This window comes from Callorhinchus milii, unplaced genomic scaffold (genome assembly GCF_018977255.1).
Source record: "Callorhinchus milii isolate IMCB2004 unplaced genomic scaffold, IMCB_Cmil_1.0 Scaffold4, whole genome shotgun sequence".
In the NCBI taxonomy this organism is placed as follows: Eukaryota; Metazoa; Chordata; class Chondrichthyes; order Chimaeriformes; family Callorhinchidae; genus Callorhinchus; species Callorhinchus milii.
The window spans coordinates 53,542,288-53,562,675 of NW_024704745.1; the positions used below are offsets into that span (position 1 = coordinate 53,542,288).

At 41.0% G+C, this 20,388-nt stretch overlaps 1 protein-coding gene across 1 annotated transcript in view; it reads left to right on the forward strand.

Moving 5' to 3' along the window:
• Positions 1 to 20,153, forward strand: part of zmp:0000001236 (mastermind-like protein 2) — a 226,838-nt gene extending 206,685 nt beyond the window's left edge. Inside the window, exons 3-5 of the mRNA XM_007901941.2 lie at positions 14,092 to 14,298; positions 14,684 to 14,795; positions 16,698 to 20,153. Coding sequence (XP_007900132.2) covers positions 14,092 to 14,298; positions 14,684 to 14,795; positions 16,698 to 17,731 — 1,353 coding nt within the window. The 3' untranslated portion in view covers positions 17,732 to 20,153. The remainder of the gene's footprint in view (positions 1 to 14,091; positions 14,299 to 14,683; positions 14,796 to 16,697) is intronic.
• The last annotated feature ends 235 nt before the right edge of the window (positions 20,154 to 20,388 follow it).

A 20,388-nucleotide genomic window follows, 5' to 3' on the forward strand; every position in this document is an offset into this window, starting at 1 on the left:
AAACAACATCAATCTGTTTATTATTAGTAATAATAATAGTAATAATCTTTGTATTTGATATTGCGCTTCTAACATTGAAATAACTCAAAGTATTTTGCAGCTAATTGCTGTCAAATGTAATGACTATGCATTTGTAGGCAAACACAGGTGTCAACTTGTGCACAGCAGGTCACACCAACAGCCATGAAGGGAATGATGAATTTATATAAATGCAGTTTGTTGTTGTTGTTAAATTAGTCCAATTTCCTGGCCTCCATCACCCTCCTGTGTCTCTCGTAACCTTGCCTTCCCAAACCTGAATCTGTGACCTCTTGTTGACATGCCATTGACATATTGGCCAGGAGACCTGGAGAACTCCCTGTTCTTTCCTGAAACAGTCCCAAGGATTTTAAATATTCACTAGAACAGGCTTAATCAACCAGTGAGAAATTATTTGTTGCCACCAATGCATCACAACACATCAGAGCACGCTGGGAAATTGTGAGCATGATAGAGCCAGGCTTCTATGCTTTATTTTCAAAGGGAAAGGGAAAATGAAATAAGTGGAAGCTACTCCTACACGGCAGGGTACAAGCTTTGAAATGGGAAGTAACTCTGGCTTGTTGGGTTTTCAGTGAGCCGCACAGACATGTGCAAAGGACTTGGGAGCTAACAGAGTTTAATTATTAATCACTGTCAATCTTTGTTCCTGTTTAAAGACCTGATTATTGTAGCAAACTGGTAATGAGGCACAGTTTATGTGTCTGTTGCTATGAGATTGTGAGGGATGATCTTTAGTCTCTGCAAGATAGCGCTCTGAGCCTGCCTTTAATGATTTTGGACGCAGACTGTTATTGATAGAACAGTTAAGTGCTGCTTTTCAGCACGACCATTGCAGATCTGAAAACACAATACTCTCTTGCTTTTACCTTGGCTGCCTTTCAAAGGCACTGTTCAGATAATATATTCCAACCTTTCTTTTTCCAAACTATCACCGCAGTTCCTTTAGATATTAGTGTAAGATGTACCAAACCGCATATTCCTATTAGTTGTAGGGTAACAAGCTTTATTAATAAATGGTTGACCGCTCTGACAGGAAATGTTCTGCTTGACGGAGATTTCCATGAATTACACATAAGACCTCATCTCATTTAAAGATGCATTCCTTCATAAATTAAAAGAACAAAATATAAGTTTCATTACTTACATCCTCCTGACGTAAAAGGTATTATACAAAATTTGTGCAACTGTACTGCACCTTCTAAGCTTATGAAGCCTCTGCTTTATCTGAGCGCTGTATAAAAAAAGTCAATATATCAGATAGATTTAAGTTTAAAACAGAGAAGAGGAATAGAAGTGAGGATTAATCCTCTGGTATATCAGATATATTGACTTTTTTTATACAGCGCTCAGATAAAGCAGAGGCTTTATAAGCTTAGAAGGTGCAGTACAGTTGCACAAATTTTGTATAATACCTTTTACGTCAGGAGGATGTGTTAAAGCGCTTCATACAATATATTGTAAGTGGGGTGACTGTGTTTTGTAGGCCAACAGAACAGCCAATTTGTGCACAGCAAGGTCTAGAAACAGCCATGAAAGGAGCTATACCAAATGTAAGGATTATTATTAATGGTCCTTGGGGAGATACCAGAGGATTATCAATACCCTTGAAACCCTTCCTCAGCAAGAGTCAGCATCAAGAGGCCGGGGGAGGTGGGGGAAGTCACATTAGGGAGCTTTGAGTTCCCAATAGATCTAAGGATCTAGTTTTAAATATTCCTTAACATTGTTAGTATTGCTGTCAATCTATGGAACTGCACTCCGATAGTGGATCACATTGGAGCAAAGTTCCCACGAGTCACAGTGACATACTTTCATTTCCGAGAAAACCTCTCTTGAGATGCTACCCAGCATGAAGGCTGTTATTGTAAATGCAAGTTGTTGATTCAGTTTTCTGCGTCAAATTACACCATCCTAAGAGTTCTGACAAACAACCCCATGTGAAGGATGTTATATAAATGCAAGTTGCTGTTTCTGTTTTTACCATGAAGAGTCAGCATTTGTACGAATTGGGTCCATTATTAAGGAATGCTATTCAGGCCTTGCTGTATAATACATAGTACATCTACGGAAGAACCCCATTATAATGCGCTTGATTGTAACACAGGTTTGTTTATTACATGATCGAGGTGTGGACCGTGACAGTGAATTCTCATTGTCACATTGCAAGTGACATTGCCAGCAACCTGACGACCCAGTTGTCTGCTAGTTACCTTTTCATTCATCAGCTGACCAGCACATTGAAGCACCGATGAAGCCGTCCGTCCGAATTTCTGACCGAATGTGAATGGGGGACACCTACCACCGTGTTATATGGGGGCTTCACTATATTATTCAATTTTTCTGATAGTAAGACAATCACAGTTGGTCAGAAAAATGAAGAAAAACAGAAATAAGGTATTGACATAACTGGATAAAAGGGATTAACATTTTCAGCATTTTTGTTTTCCCAAACCAAGTAATTGAAATATCTCACGATTCAGTGAGATTTTCCTTTGATCTGTAATGGTGTCATAGAGGCCAGGCTTGTGCAGTAAATGTGTTAAAATGCTTCAGGAGAAACAAGCGGCAGCTTTAGTGTCTAAGGCTGTGATAACCATCTTCCCATTTTCTTTTCATTGCTGGATGTGGATTAGAGCAATCAAAGTGCAGATTGTTGCACAAGGGAAACTTTCCTTGAATGGCTGAGGCCCAGAAGCAAGCTCAGCAACTCTTTGCAGACACAGTCCTCCTTTGTCTTAGCCCATTGAGAGCTTATTCACAGTACAGGCACCTCCTCTTTTACCTCCCTTCCTCTCCACAACTAATTACGACATTTCTCGTAATCGAAGTGGACCATGCATGACATGCTGGCCCATGATCATCCAGGCAAGAATACAGTGACCTTCAAGATGCTGCTGTGAATTTGGACATGCATGCAAATGTTGAGTCACCAAAATAAATGTCACTGTGAGAAAATAGGATTTTTTTACAAAAAAAGATTTTTCACGTGGACTTAGACGGAGGGGGTGGAGGATGGAGAGGAGGAAACATAAGGAAATCACAACCACTGAAGAGAAAAACAAAACAGCTTTCTACACATTGCTAAAGTAAATATCACAATAATTAAGAAATTATCACAAATCAATCTTTGGGATTTTTTTTCAATTTTATTTAATAAATACAGGTTGGAATGGCTGCCAGAGAGTTAAACTCAGCAGTTTAATTGAGTGGTTTTGGTGATTGTGTAAGCCACGAGAGCAAAAGCTCTCGGTTTATAAACATGAGCTAAACCACAAGATTGAATTACTGTCTTAAACTCGCTGCACACCCAGGTTGATCCTTACAAGATCTAGTCACTATTTTAATTTTAAAACATTGGACTTTTTCTTTGAAAGTTGTTTTAACCTTTATGAGTTGGACACATTGACCCAGGCATGGATGTCATTTATATTAAAAAAATGTCTGTGTATCTACTGATGGAATGTGTTCATCTCATGCATCACAATATGGGATTACTAATGTCTTTGGTGGCATTATACTGGCCTGTAGGCTATTGGATAACACACAGCATAGTGTGCAAGCAATTCATTGAGGAGCCTCAGATTACATTGTAAATATGTTAACAGAGGTCAAAGAGGAGAAAATTAAGTTAAGGTTTCTTGCTCACACAAAGAGGTGGTTCACTGGATGCCCTGATGTACCAGAGGTAAAACTTCTTGCCGATTTTCTGGTTGGCATTTTCTGTTTTTGTTTACTGGCGGGTTGTAATGGAGCGCAGTGACATAAAGCAGTTTCCACCATTGAATCACATGATTTGACAAAGAGCAGCACTCACAATTGTTCCAGTGCGCATCCCTTGCCCTTTCACCTCATTGTTAGCACCAGCTTTCAGCTTAGCTCTCTGGAACTCTCTCCTAAACCCCTCTGCTTTGCAACTTCCCTCCCACTCTTGGAACCCCTTTAACTGTGCCTTGAGTCAACTCCCTCCTCATACCTACTTCCTTACCAATCTTGCTTGGGTTTCCACAACTTCCCTGTGAAGCACTTTGAGACATTATTCTATGTAAAAGGTACTGTTGAATAATACCAATGCATATAATTTCTATATTTATTTGTTAAGACGATAAAGCTTTTTTTTAAATAAAAAAAACTAACGTTTTCTATTTCTCCCAAGCCATCATCCTCTCTTGAAGACATGTGTCTCTTTTCTCCTTCCACTTGGGTATGGGTCCACTGGCCAGGTTTCTTCAGTAGCTTGACCAAGTGATGTTATTCATCCTTGACGATGAGGTTTGGTAGGCTAATCGACTGCCCCCACATCTGATACTAGCCTGACTTGACATCCATACGGTCTCAGCTTTCCGCAAGGTTTTCAGGATATTGATCAGCAGTGGGAACTTGGGCTGATTTTCCTCTTCCCTAACCCATCCTCCATAAGGCCTTGGGATAGGGAAGAGTGTCAGCTTGTTGTTCAGTGGTCCGAAGGTTACTCTTTCAAGCCCCACATTGGGATCTGGAATTGCACAGTCGAAGGTGACACTCCACTGCAGTGCTGAAGATCTGTTGCATTGTCGGAGGTGCCATCCTTCGGATGAGGCGTTAAACTAAGGTCCTATCTGCCAGTTCAGGTGGTCATTAAAGATCCCATGACGTTGTTCAAAAAGAGAGGGGAGTTTCTCCCAGTGTCCTGACCAACAATGCCCCATATAAAATTGGTAATCCGCTTCATGACAACAACAACAACAAAATTACATTTGTATAGCACCTTTCATGTCGGGAGGACGTCCCAAGGCACTGGACAATCAGTGTTTCGGAGCTAGGGGTCAGGATTGGGGAGGGTGGAGGGTAAGGAGGGAAGGAGGGTGATCGAAAGCAAGGTCGGAGAGGAGGGTCTTGAGATGGGTCTTGAAGGTGGCAAGGGAGGGGGCGAGGCGGTGGTACTGCAGGATGGAGTTCAAGAGGGTGAGGGCAGAGTGGCTGAAGGCCCACCCACCAATGGTGGAGCGGGCGATTTGGGGGACATGAAGCAGGCTGGAGCGGGCAGGTTGGTAGGGGGTGGGAGGTCGCAGAGATGGTGGGGAGCAAGACCATGGAGGGCTTTGAAGGTGAGGACCAGGATCTTGAACTATATCCTCTGTGTAATGGGAAGCCAGTGAAGTCAGGTGAGGATGGGGGTGATAGGATCACAGAGCCTGGTGTGGGAAAGGACACTGGCTGCAAAGTTCTGGATGATCTGCAGCCTATGGAGGGTGGAGATGGGGAAGCCGACAAGCAGGGAGTTTGCATAGTGAAGCCTAAATGTTGCAGATAGTTTAGTTACTAAGCCAGGTCACAAATGAAATCTTTTTTGTATTTGCCATTTGCCAGTCAGATATTGTGTTTGTTTCAGTTGGAGGATTTTATGAATTTTCCATACACTCTGAGCTGGGGTAGAAAGTGCTATTTATTTTATTTTGTGATAGTTGGGCAGTCGAGTTCATTATCAGATTTAGTATCCTGGCAAAGAATTATCGCTGCTGCCCCACTTAGTATTGCTGCTTGCTCCTTAAGTCTGCACTGAATAATTGCTTTTTAGTCAGGTTTGTCACCAGTGGACAGTCTCATTCTCCAGACTGACTGAGAGATTTATTTCCAATTCCCTATGGTTATATTGTTGTCAATTTATGGATTTGATATGCTGCCTTTCACGTCGGGAGGACGTCTCAAGTCCCTTCACAGGGATACTTTGTGATATGTAGTGCCTGTGTATTTTGTGGGCAATTTTAATAGGCTTGTGCCGAACAACAACAACAACAACAACAACAAGATTCCATTTATAAAGCGCCTTTCACGTCAGGAGGACGTCCCAAGGCGCTGAAACAGAATAGTCACGTCAGAGTGGCTGTGGAGTGCTTCCGAAGGAGTTTTGGGGATCCATCCTTTGAATTTGTACAGCAGTATTCGGAATGTGGAATTCACTGCCACTGACTGATGTTGAGGCAGAGTCCATAAATCTCTTCAAAAGGGAACTATATCTAGTTGACTTAAGTGGAGAAATATTAAGGGGAGCGAGCAGGAGAGAGGGATTAGATTTGATGGCTCGTGGATGGGGGAAACAGAGTAGACTTGATAGAGTGATAGAATGTATCTGTGCTGTAATGTTCTACAATTCTGTCGGTAGAGATAAAAAAAATGTGAAAAATGGAAATCTGATATGAAAGCTAAGAATGCACAGGAGGCTAGTCAGTATCAGAAAGAATAAAGTTTGGTTTAAAATAAGTGCAGTGTAAAAGGCCTTTACACAGCATGATGAACATCTGGAGTGAAACAAGACCAGTTTCTGACACAACCCCTAACATGAGATTATAGCTTTCGGATGTCCTTTTTTTGTTGATGGGAAGTTACATTTCAGAGTGGTTTTATTCCACATTGTTCAAGATGGGTGTTTGCCAATGGACAGCATACACCCTGTTATTGATGCTTGATGATATTTGCACCAAAAAAAACAATTAGAACACACGTTTTTCAAATAATAATTCACACCGGAGGCTGGGAAATAGAGCCCTGAATAAAGGCTTCACCTGTACTTATCTTCGGGAGCTGAAAAATGCAATATGTGCTGTGATAACAGGACTAGAAAAGACCATTGCAATATAAAGTGTATGGGAAGGGGTAATGTTTCATCATTGATTTGATGGTTACCATATTGAATGTATTTTTAAATCTTTATTTAACACTCAGTTGAACATTTAATATGAGAGCATATGTGAATGTATCATACAAGTATGCTGACATGATACATCACATACTTTATATTCACCTTTATATTCAATAAAGTGATCAAAAAGTTTGATGGGAAAAGCTACGTCTTTTCAGCCGACAAAACTATGTCCAAAATTCCAGCTAGCCTTAGCCTGCAAGACCATATTGTCTCAAAATTTAAGATTGCTCAGAACTGTGCAAAATTTATTTTTAATTCAGTCTAAATTTGGTAACCTGTTGTTTTTGAAACTTTGGCAAATCATCTTCCAAATTAAGACTGAATTGAAGAATTTTCCATAATTTGATCAATCTCAAATTATAAGACAAAATGGTTTTACAGACTCAGACTAGGTGAAATGTTGGTCTGAAATTATGCTTTAAGTACTTTCTCTTTTTTTTGGTATGATACTCCTGAAGCTTACTTTCTGGTCCTTTAGTCTTCACGAATGGTGCCCTTCGTCTATATATTAATGTCACCAGGCTTCATTCAGTGTTTTGCTAAGAGGAACCATTAGTTTGTTCCTCCTGCTGCTGAGTGTTTCCTTCTACATTTTGGGAGCTTTCCAGAAAATCCAGTCAAGCTCTGCAATTCAACTTCCCGGCATTTACCTACTTTCCTTTATATTTTTCCATTACAAGACTCCTCTGTTTTCCCCTTTCACTTAATTCAGTCTCTTTTCACATGCACCCAGCCAGCCCCTTCACACACATGGAGTCTGGAACTTCAGACAAACACCTGATCTTTCACTCCCCTGTAACCTGGAATGTGTGTCTAGGAACATAGAAAAACGAGGAAATCATTCAGCCCATCAAGCATATTCCACCAATTTATAAGATCTTGGCAGATTCTTTCATCCAATACCTTTTCACCATAACTCTTAATACCTATTTCAAGCACTAACTTATGCAAATGTAGGTTTCTGATGCTCATTTCCAGTATATCCCTTTAAAGAAGTGCAACAAAAATACAAAATTCCAGGAATTTGAAGCCAAATGGATAACTGGAAGGAAGTTACCCCCTGCTCACGCTTTACTCTCTGAAGCAGGGCGACCATCTCCCTGATCTTTATCCAGACACCGTGCTCTAACCACAACCCTCCTAAAAAATATAAGTAGTAAAATAAGTCCAGTTACAGTATTGTTTTAACTTTTTAAAAATAAACCACAATTTGTAAATTCCTTCCTCCACACATTAAAATAATGTGTTGATTTTATATTCCTGTATTGATTTTTCATTCCTGACTGGAATCATGATAAAAAACATGTAGATTGTAAAATAACGGGTTGGAGTTTGGAACCGATGATAGAATAATCACATCTGACAGCATCCAGATGTGGGTTTTTTATAAAATAAAAATCTCCCGAGAACATGAAATGCTTAAAAACGCTGAAGTAATCTGAATAAAAAGCAGCAGGATCATCAATATAAATGTATCCAAGGAGTGAAAGAAGAGCACAAGCAGCCTCTGTTTATTGCAGAACAGGCATTCATTAACCAAAGCTGTTAGGCCAGTGACAGCTGTGGCTAATACATCCTGGGACTGTGGAAACGGCAGCAGTAACTTGGCTCTGAGGTTCGGGAAGCATTAGAATGCAGTTCCTGCATGAGCACTTAACTTCAAAAGATAAGCCCTTTTTCTTTCCCCCCGAACAATGGAAAGAAATTGCGCTGAATCCCAAATGGTTCCCTTTGTATGCGATTGAACTGGTAAAGGCTTCTCTACATCTGTTGCTAATTTTTTGGTTTGGAATTTACAAGGACAAGGGGAATTCTGTGGGTTTTGTTACAGTTGTCGGCCAGGCTGTTCTAAAAATCCTTACTATGCTCACTGGAGCTAAAGTTAGGAAGAGCTCACTTTGGGTTGAACCTATATATTGTTGGTCAGGAACCTGGTAGAAACTCGACTCTCTTTTTGAATAGTGCCATGAGATTTTCAATGTCCACCTGAACAGGCAGGCTGGATCTTGATTTAATGTTTCATTCGAAGGATGTTACCTCCAACAACGCAGCATTTCCCCAGCACTGCATTGGTGTGGCAGCCTAGACGGTGAGTACAAAGTCCCAACGTGGAGCTTGAACCCACAACCTTCTGACTCAGAGGCACTACCAACTGAGCCAGGCTGACAAATGTGAAATGGAGGCCTTTTAAGATCTGTTTCAATTTGCCAACAAAAAGGTTGATCTGGAGTGTGATTTGATTTTCAGGCATATGTTAATATTAAAGTGATGCCAAAGCAAAATTGGATGAAAAGTGTTCTGCTGTTAACCAGGCTGCAGTGTGGGACTCGCAAAACCTGTGGGAGGGTGAAGGTTTTAAGACCAAAACAAAAATCATTACAGAAGAACTGCGGAATCAAACACAAAGACATTGCTGATGCAGGCAGCAAGAACCCTGTTGAGTGTGGACTGTGTGTCTGCTGAACGATGAGCATTAGATTCATATAATGCTTACAAGCTGTGACGCTGCCCTGCAACATGCAGTGAATAAATCCCAATGGCACTTGGTTAAATCCCTGCGTACAGTACCTGAATTTGCTCAAGTCGCAGGATTTTGTTGTGGTGTGGGAGTGGTAAAAGGCAACAACAACTTGCTCCTTTCACATAGAATAATATCTCAAAGCTCTTTGTAGCAGGGATCTGACTCCCAAGCAAGGGTTAAAGAGATAGGTTTTAAAGTAAGGCTTGAAAATAGATACAAATGGGTGGAGGATAGTGCGATGGAGGGCTCTTGGTAGGGAATTCTAGGGATTAGGGGAGTAGAATTCAAAATGCTTGCTGACTGATGGTGATGGAGGCCCCATCTCTCTCTCTCTCTCTCCCACTATTCCCAGGCTCCCATTCCGCCTGTACAAGCATTTGTGAGATGTTCTCCTAATTGAAAAGGGCTGCATAAATTCAAATCAGGGTTGTTAATTCCTCTGCTATTTTCAGACTTTGCTTGTTTGCAATTTAACATTTTGTGAATCTTGCAATTCAATATTAGGAAACCCAAAGTTATGGTGAGTGACAAATCAGTCGGTAAATATTGTGTCTTTGACTTTAATATGGTGACCAATGAAAAATAGCAATAAAAATAAAAGCGACAAGTCAGACTGTTTCTGAATTAACTTAGAAACATGAATTATTGTGTTTACAATGGAAAAAAAAGAAGTCAGGGTTTATATCTTGTAATCTGTTATCCTTTAATGATTTGCTGCATTTTGGCAAAAATAAAATCCTAAAGCCGAGATTCCTAGGGTTCAGAATTTAGACTGTAATTGGTAATAATAGCAATAGTTGTATGTGTGTTTGTGTATGTATATAGGCTATGCATAGGCTGTGCGTTCTGTGCGTATGTATGGTGTACATGGGGTGTATCCGTATTTAGCGTATGGGGATGTATGTAATGTGTGTGTTCAGTTTGTGAGTGTGTCTGTATTCCCTGTGGTGTGTGCGTATATATCGAGTGTAAGCCTTCAGTTCAACAAGGTGGTTGAACTCCAAACTCAAGCAGCAGCTTTTTGTGGTAACTGTCTTTCAGGTACCTGAACGGCAAATGTGCCAGCTTGGCTCACTTGGTTGCACTCTTGCCTTTGGATCGGTAAGTTGTGGTTTCAAGCCCCACAATGGGGATCTTCAGGTTATGGACTTGGCTGGCAGTGCAGTGATGGCTGAGTGCTACATGGTCAGAAGTCTCATCCTTTGAATGAGATGAATTAATTAAACTATCTGCCTGTTTAGGTTGATGTTAAAGAAACCATGGAACCAATCAAAAGAGAAGGGGGTTTCTCCCAGTGAGATTAATTGTCATTAAATTCCTAGCTGTTTATGGGACATTGCTGTTTGCAATTTGTTCATTTTGGCTGGATACAAAGGGCAAGAGCGTTTCGCCCACAAAATACATCATAGAATTAAACAGCACAGAAGGAGGCCGTTCGGCGCATCGTGTCTGTGCCGGCTCTTTGAAAAGAGCTATCTAATTCAATCCTACTCCGCCGCTCTCTCCCCATACTCAACCCACTTTACAATATATTCTGTGAAGCACTTTGAGACGTCTCAACGATGTGATAAGTGCTACATCAAATGCAAGGATTATTATTATTAACAGCTCCATATAATCTTTTACTTTATCAGACCCTAATATCAGATTATCAAATCGGTCAACTTGACTCTCATTAATATTGGATTACCAGAAAAGCAAATGTTTATTCAACTGAATTGTTTGTGTAGTCCTAAAGTTATTAAGGGCAGCGACTACTCATTTGGTTTTCAGTCTCGCTTTTGTTCCCTGGGAGCAAAAAGAGCAAAGTACTCGACTCACTTCAACATCATATCGTAACTGGAAACCAAGAGCACCAACAACATACCCACTCATAATGTCTGCTCCAAGGCTGCTTAACACATAGACTCAAAACAGATACATCGTAATGAGGGGCAACTGATCAACACAAGTTGATCCACTTTCAGAATATTCAGAATTCCGTAGCAATAGCAACATACATTTATCTAGCACCCCTCACGCAAGATAGCGTCTCGGATAATTGCACAGTGGCAGGGTTTGATCCTGAGCACGGCAGAAGGGGGAGGTGACCATAGGTGCGATAGAAGAGAAAGGTCTTTAGGTGGCATTTGAGGATGAAGAAAAGGTGAAGTTCCAGTGGCTACCAGTGTAGTGTAGTAGCTGAAGGGACGGCCACCAATAGTGGTATGAAGTGGTTAGGGATACACAGCAGACCTGTATCAGCCCAGCGAAGGGGGTTAGCTGAGGAGTGGGATACTAGCAAAGCAGTGGCGGAAACTTCCCCTTTAAGTGGAAAAAGAATCTTGGCTTGCACACTTGCTGTCCACTTTTTCAGGCATTAATAATGAAGAGGTTTTATTGAGTGATTGAAATGCTGCTGTTAATACACTGCTGTGTCTAAAACGACACGTTTTCTTGCTGCTGTTTCTATCTCATGCTCCCCTAGGGTGACGTAGTGGTAGTCCTGTCTTTCTGAGCCAAAATAGCAGGAGAAATGTAGCTCAAGAATGACTTCACAGCTCCTCACTATAGTTTACAGGCAAGCTCCCCAGAGGATAAGATGCTTCTCTATCAAAAGTGGATCGAGGCCAGTTAAAAAAAAATTGAGAAGGCAACAGCACAATCTGGAATTTCAATTGAATGACAAAGAGAGCAGGTTGAATGGTGTGAGGACCTGGCTTTATTAGACTTTGGCCAATGATGGAGTTTAGGAATGTGGATATGTACAAGTTCAGAAAACACCATTGGGGTCAATCTAGTCTGTCCCAACGTGCAAGCAAATTCTCCTCCTCTCACTTATACCTCTCAATCTATTTCTTCATGAAATAGCTGTCTTATTCCCTCTTGGATGCATCTTTACTGCTTCCCTGGGTCATCTGTTGTAGAGATCCACCAATCTTTGTATGAAGCCGATTAAATCTGAACTGTGTTCTCCTTACCTTCTTTGAGCTCGACTCTCATTTCGTCGTCATATTATTTCGCCATGTTCAACATATTGAGTCGATTGGTGAATCACTTTCCAGGGGTAATAATCCCTTCAAAATCATAATAATTCAGTCACTCAGTCCACGACTGTTTGTGGGACACTGCTGTGCGCAATTAGCAGCCACGTTTCGCCCACAAAATATACAGTCCATTCGGTTTATAGTTTATTCTGTGAAGCACTTTGGGATGTCTCAATGACATGATAAGGCTCTATATCAAATGCAAGGATTATTATTATAATACTAGCTGTACCCGTTGCAGCTACTCTTACAATCAAAGGAACCAATTTGGAATGTAGATTGACGCACAGACAGACACACAGACAGACATTTCATCTTCATCTATACTCATCTGGGAGGGGTCTTGTGGGAGGACTCATTTTGGTGGTGCTGTTCTTTGAGTGGGCAACTCATTTTGGCACACTGTTGCAGTCCTTTCAGCATTGAAGTGCAGCCGCGCTGTTCTTTGTTCTTCAGTTTAATTTAATGGGCCTTCTCTCTTTTGTTGAGCATTTTTACTTATTCTTGAAAGGTTTGATTTTCGCTTTGGCATCTTTATAACGATAAATATAAATGTATAATTTATAATCACTGGGATGTCCTCCCAATGTGAAAGGCGCTTTAAAAATGTAATTTTGTTGTTGTTGCCGCGGCTTAGCTTCGTCTGTGTTCTTTATTTTGTTCCCACTGCCAGGATTCCACAGCGCCACAGTCAGCCAGCGCGGCCACCAGGTGTAACTGCAGTGCATGCGTACATACAGAGATGCCCTGTGACGCATGATGCCACAGCGCCACTTTAACTTGGTGGCCACTAGGTGTAACTGCAGCAAGAAACTCAAAACTGAAATACATTTTAGGTCATAACTCTTGAACAATACCTGAAACCAAATATGCCCATGTCACTCCTACTGCAAGACCTTTCCGATAATTCATGCCTCTACGTCAATCGGTTATTGAGATCCTTCTTGAAGCACAGACAGACGTTGTCGTTTAATAGTATAAAGATAGAAGATAGATAGAATATTAGGGTTCAGTTTATCTATACTCTCTAAGATCTTGAAAACTTCAGCATCTTTAAAGAAATTTATTGATTTCCACTGTGAAAACTTGGATTTTGTTTTAGTGAAAACTGATTTTCTTGGGGGAAAAGAAAATGATTTCTCCAACTTTTTCTTGCATCTGAGTCCAACTGATTGATGTGCAAATTGTATGACGACAGATAACCTTTGAGCCCTGTGGCAGTGCAGTTGACCACAGCACAGTGATGTATTTATGTAATATTCTTGATACCCACGTACTGACTTGATGCCAGAATTGATCATATTTGTTGCAAACGATTTGAGAGTGAAGGAAAGGTTTGGAGTTGTGCTGTGAATAAAACGTTTGCTTTCCTTTAACATGAACGGAAAACATAAATATGTGACAAATTTTTAGCGAATTTACCCTCAATTTTATGTGTTCGTCCCCCCAAAAGTCTCCCTTTTCTGGGATTTTAGATCATGTTATCAATACACAGGTGCTAAGAACTGATAAGGTAGGACTGGGGGACAACTATAATGACAGAGGTCTATGAGCCAGTTGCCTGGTCTCAGTGTTGTCTGTAGAACGATGGATAGGGAGGTGCAAACCGAAGAAGAGGATTCTTTTTACAGTTTTAAGAAAAAATAAAGTAAAAATCTCACTAAAATAATTTTAGAAATGAAATGACGGACGATTGAGCAACCGTTGCATTTTAGACCTTCCCCCACATCTCCCATGATATTTTGTGATTTTTTTTCTGGACTGTGCTGAAATTTGTAAAGTTCAGGACAAGAAGTGACTTATCTTTACTTTGCTTTCCTCAGGATCAGAACTCTGTGGTGGGGCCAGGGCAGGGCCCAAGCCAAGCTTCCAATGCCTGCCCAAATCCAAATCCTGGAAACAGCTACATGAACAACTCCCACCAGGCCGTGTTGAAGCAGCAGCTGATGGAGAAGAAGCAGGCCATGCAGAGGCAAATGATAGAGCACCAGAAGCAGTTAATTATTCGACAGCAAATCCTGGCAGACTCGGTACAGCATCTTTCTCAAACCTTTTTGCTTGGGGGCGCCTCTATCATGCTTTCATTTGCCTTTTGAAATTGTTTTTTCTCCCCTCCTCCCTTACATCTATTTTAAAAAAACGTTATTTGTTTCGGTCTCTATTCATTCTCTCACTGAGAAAACAACAACAACTTGCACTTATATAGCGCTTAAAACAAACAGTCAGCCTCATCCCTGGCCGCATTAGGCTCTTGATTGGCCATTTCTCATTCTGTAGTTTCTTAGCACCCATTCAAGGAGGTGCATTTCCAGAGAGACACAACGAAAGGAAGAGAATAAAATGACAGCAGAAAAAACACAAACTTTCTCAGTTTCTTGAAGCTTAATGTTTGACCTTTGATACTGTGTTCTTTAGGAGAAAATGAACCAACAAGATCAGCTTAACCGTCATTTGACAAGGCCGCCTCCAGATTATAAGGACCAGAGGCGAAATCTGGTTGGAATGCCTCAGCCAAACCAATATCCCGGTAAGTGCAGTGGGCAGGCAAACTGTATTTGCATTTGAGGGAGCTTATCAAAGCAGAATAAGTACATTTACGGTTTGAAATTTACTTTCTTTCAGTGGGTCACATAGCACAATATAAAACGATTTCCCAGTTTATTCTCTGGTGTAGTGATATTCATAGTATAATCATAGGGTCATTTGAGGTCCTTCCAATTCTCTCCATCTAGGCAGGCTTGCTGCTCAATGTGGCTCTCTCCCCATTCACTGGGCTCCAGTGGGGTTTGATCTCACTTTTCTTGCATTCCAGCAGAGAAAGCAAATACAACTTGTATCTCATGATTAGACATGTATTTTCCACCTTCGTCACATTGCCCCCTCCGTCCATACCTCACACCAACGCAGCCGAAATGCTCGTCCATGCCTTCGTCACTTCCAGGTTGGACTGTTCCAATGCCCTCCTCGCTGGTCTCCCCGGCTCCATCATACACAAAATTCAATCAATTAAAAACTCCCAGATACTCACCCACACAAATCTCCATACCCCATCACACCAGTTCTTCCCAGGCTCCTCTGGCTCCCAAATACCCAACGGATTGATTTCAAGATCCTCTCACTCATTTTCAAATCCCTTCATGCCCTTGTACCACCATACCTGTCCGATCTGCTTATCCCCCACTCCACCACCCGCCACCTCCACTCGGCTGGCTGCGGCCTCCTGTTTGTCCTTCGTACAACTTATCGTAGTCATTTTCAATATCACAAATCAATTTGCTAATAGCAAGTCCTGCAGATGTCCCAATGTGCCTCAGGCCACCTCACAGGAACTCCTCTTGGACACCAATCTCCTACTGGAGCCTCCTTTACTCACAGTCCAGCTTCACTGAGGTTGAAAACGAGATTGGTGTCTGTGTAGAGTTCTGGCAAATCAGCCCAAGACACATCCTGCTATCTGCAGGGTTTCCTCTTTGCAAATCTCACATTTTAGTCTCTTATATGTTAAGATTTAAGGTAATTGATATGATTACCTTAAATTGATTGTAATTGTAAATAAATTTGTGAAATTATTGGCCAGAACACTGGGAGAAACTCCCTTCTCTTTTAGAATGGTGCAGTGGGATCATTAATATCCACCTGAACAGGAAGACGAGACCTCAGATTAATGTTTCATCCAGAGGTCTTACCAGCTCACGGGATACTAGCTTAATTCTCATTTAAAATTCTTGAATTTGATCTAAATTTGGAAGCTTTTTTTGTTGTAGACAAATACACAGTCAATCCACTTTACAGTATATCCTGTGAAGCGCTTTGGAACATCTTGACAAGGTGATAAGGCGCTATATCAATTGCTATATGTATATTATTACATTAGAGAGCCCCACTTCCAAATTAAAAGTGAATTGAAGGATTTTCCATAATTCTACATGATTATATCTTAAGGCAAAATGCACTAACAGGCTACTTACGAGCCCGTTCCTCTGGCTCCGGTCTGCTCCACATCCCCTGCCCTAACCGCCCTACCATTGGTGGCTGGGCCTTCAGCCTCTCAGCCCCTAGGCTCTGGAACTCCATCCCCCAGTGCCTGCGCCTTGCTTCCTCCCTTTCCTCCTTCAAGGCCAGTCTCAAGACCTTTCTCTTTGACCGTGCCTTCAGCTCCCCTCTCGACTCTCTACCCCCCTCCTCGCTCCCTCCCCTTCCTCCCCTCACCCTGACCATTTCCCCCCTGCTCGGGTCCCGACCCAACTGTCCAGCGCCTTGGGACGTCCTCCCGACGTGAAAGGCGCTCTATAAATGAAATCTTGTTGTTGTGTTGTTGTTGTAAGACTTGGTGGAATTTCGAGCCTCTGATCATCATTGTATTTTATGTTTTCTGTACCTGAGTGTATACTATGAGATGGAAAGTGATCACCTTAAATCATTCTTACAGGAGCCGCTGCTGCAATGGGACTGAACTCCTCTCAGCCTCTGTCAAACCCTGCACCAAATCACCGTGTGATGGCTCCAAACTCCAGCCTATTGCAAGTGAATCCACCAAGCAGTCAAGGACCAAGAATGCCTCCTATTTCAGGAAGTCAAAGTGACAGAAATATTGGAATGTACGGAAATGTATCTTCCTCCCAGCAGGGTGGATATACTGTTTCTTCTAGTGTTAATCAAATGCAGCATCACACAAGTCAAAGTCAAATGGCAATGACCCAGAACACTCTATTGATGCCAAGGCAGCCAACGTTAGGTCAGGGCACCACAGTGTCGGGGTTTGGCACGGGGTCTGTTGCGAATTCTGCCATTTCTCAGCAGCAGATGAGACCGGTATTGAACCATGTAAACATCAATATGTCAGGACAGAGACTTTCAAATATGATGACCAATTCCAACATGGCCCCACAGAACTGGACACTCCAAGGGGTGCAGGCAGCTCAAAAACAGACACAAATGGGCCACAATGTAAGGTTTTCTAGTAACCCTCCCTTCCCTAATCAATCTGTACAACCCAACATGTCTAATCAACATTTCTCTCAGAGAGCCATGGTACCACCAAACCAGATAGCTCCAGGAGTTCAGATGCGACCCTTGGCCCAATTGAATCAAGGTATGAGCGTACAGACAATGGGGCCACTGAGTGGGCCATCTACAAGAGCCAGTCAGCCACGACCTCAACCACAAGCTATGTCTGTAATGAACCAGTCAGCGCCAGGTTTGGCCGTCTTGAGTCAGACACCTTCAGTGCAAACACTGCCCTCAACCAGTTTTCCCTCCACAAACCAACCCCCTAGAGGTTACCAGGGAACAAATCACAACAGTGACTTGGGATTTGACTTTCTTAGCCAACAAGGTGACAGTGCACTGACTGGGCTCAGCAGTGACTCTGACTTCCTGGACTCGTTGATAAAAAATAGCACTGGCAATGACGACTGGATGAAGGACTTAAATCTTGATGAAATTTTGGAGCAAAACTCATGAACAAGTCTGAGGATTGGTAAATATTATCCATCCATCGGAGAAGTACCTAATGGACAGAACATATCTGTGCCTATTTCCAGGTGACAAAGAGCCTCTTGGCAAATTGCGGGTGTGCTCAACTGGGTTTGGTTAGATACAATTACAGGTTGTCGAATGGATCGCCAGTGTAAAAACAGTATCCCTCCCCCCAAAATAATGTATAATATACTGGGCTCAAAATGCATAGATTTTATGCGCTTAGTAAAAAAGTTTTGTAAAATATGTTTTTTACTGAAAATCATATTCTCTGTAAGAAGATTATATTTATACTTTTTTTCTGGAAAATTCTGTGAATCATTGTAGTGAAACATTTTTACTTACAAAAATGAACTTTTACATGTTTGTTTTTTTCTGTCCTAGTTTTAAACTGACTTTACACGTTAGATCAGAAGCCTACTTATTACCAATTTCCAATGCGTACAGTAGTTTTCTTTTAAAGTGTTTTACAGTATAGTTATTATTTTATAAATGACCCGTTCTGGTTTCATTGATTTTGTTACAGTACCAAGTATTTCACATTCGCTTACATCACAACAAACTACTGTGAACTTTTGTGGCAAAACAGATTTTCTGGACCCATTATATTTTAACGGGCAACTCCATTGTCATTCAGCCACTTTGACCTATGTGAGTTAAATGGTAGAAAAAAGGTTTCAATGGTCAAATATTAATATGAAGGAAGGATCTGTTTGTCAACTATGAATACTGAGTAATCAGGATTGTGTTGAAGAGTTAAGTGGACTGAAGCCTTTATTTAAAAAGAAACCTTTCAGGTTCAAGTCTGTGTGGAGAGAGAAATATTACAGCCTGTCTCCTATGTGCCACAGATTTCCTTAGCTTTCAGCTCAGCTTTGTTGGAGAAGTGACTCCCTACTGGGAAATACAGTTTCCCCAGATCCATGAGTGAGCAGCCTTACTTGCTATGGAGCAATCCATGAGTCAGTGCTATTGATAATTATTCCAACTTTGTGTATTCACTTTTGAAAAGGTGGATGGTCAGAGATCTGTAAATGAGGTTAGAATCTGACTGTGTGTTTTCTATGGACTCACTATTATATAAAATACATTTTCCAGTTTAAAGGTGACCCTCCAAAACAGATCACGATTAATGACAACAGCATGCAAATATGATCAAACCTGTACACTTCAAATCTAAGATGCCGTTAAAATGTGTTTCAGTCAAAATCTCATGTTTTTGCTTTCTTCTCAAGGTCAATACACTTGGATTTTAATTCAATTTCACAATTGCAGCCAAACACTTAGCTGCATTCTCTCAGAAATGTTCAGGCCTTTTAAAGAGAAGCGGTCATGATGTATCTACAGGTTAAATGTCCTTCACAATATGAGGTGCACTCACAGCAGCTTGTTCAAGTTAAACCAGGATCTTAGGTTAAGCCAATTCCACCAAAGTTACCCTTAAATGACTATGTTTAACGCTGAGAATGGAAATTTCAACCATCTGGTGCAGAAGAGAATCTTGTTCTCTGGTTGAGGTTTAGACTGCGACATTAGGCCTGGTAAAGCATGGCTGATATTTTGCTACTAATCTGCAGTAGTGCTGGTTAGAAGAAATTAAAACTTTCATCAGATACAAGGTGATACAAGGTGAAAATATGTACCATTCTCTCGCACAGTCAAACTGCACCTGGAAACAATGATTTCAAGCCTACTTTTACATTTGCTAAGAAAGCCTAATACATAACATAAGGTTGGTTTTATTGAAATTAATGAAGATATATCAACATGTTGATGTGGAGTTGTGAGTGAAGAGTGATGTATTACAGTTCCCTTGTTCAATGTTTGGCTGGGATTTGAGAAGGTATGTTTTTTAAAAAAATGCAAGCCTCATTTCTTGAGACTGGGTTTGTTTTGAGGCCAGTCATGAAATCTACTGAGGTAGATTAATCACTCTTGTTTAATTGGACCAACTTTTGGCATCTATTATACAGTATGGTCAGGCACATTTATTCTAGTTGCACTTTTAATGAAAGTTGAACCCATAAAACTAATGGATTTTTTTTGTTGGCTGAAGAATATGACAGGTAAGTGGCTAATGATATTGGAGTTTTTACTTCATGCCACAAAGTTGATTTGAAGTCTGAAACAATCAATGAATATGACAGAACCAAGTCTTTTAGATATACAGACCATGAGGAATGGTACTTTTGTATAATAGATTTTGTAAAAGTTCTATTGAAACAATATTATTATACTGCATTTTGTATTTTATTGTAAAACAGTATCTTTCTTGAAGTATTTCCAAATACACTACTACAGATGCAACAAGCGATGAAACTGCTGTGATTTTTTCCCCCCATTTCATATGTAACTAAACAATATAGACCACATGCAAGTGTAATAAATTGTAGCTCTGCTAACAGCACAGTGATTGAAAGTTTTCAATAGGACTTTTAAAAGTGGTGGTTATGTAGAACTGAGTCATACAAGACAGGAAGTTCCAGGTTGGTTCTCCAATATGGGCTGAGTTAACTGATCAGAAAGAGCAGCACTGGATTGCTGCAATTGTATTTAGTACTCCTGGCCTAGGGAGAAGAAAGCAAATCAGCCAAGGTTCCTGCTCCTCATTACAATGCAATGCACCTTGCTACAAAGTGCTT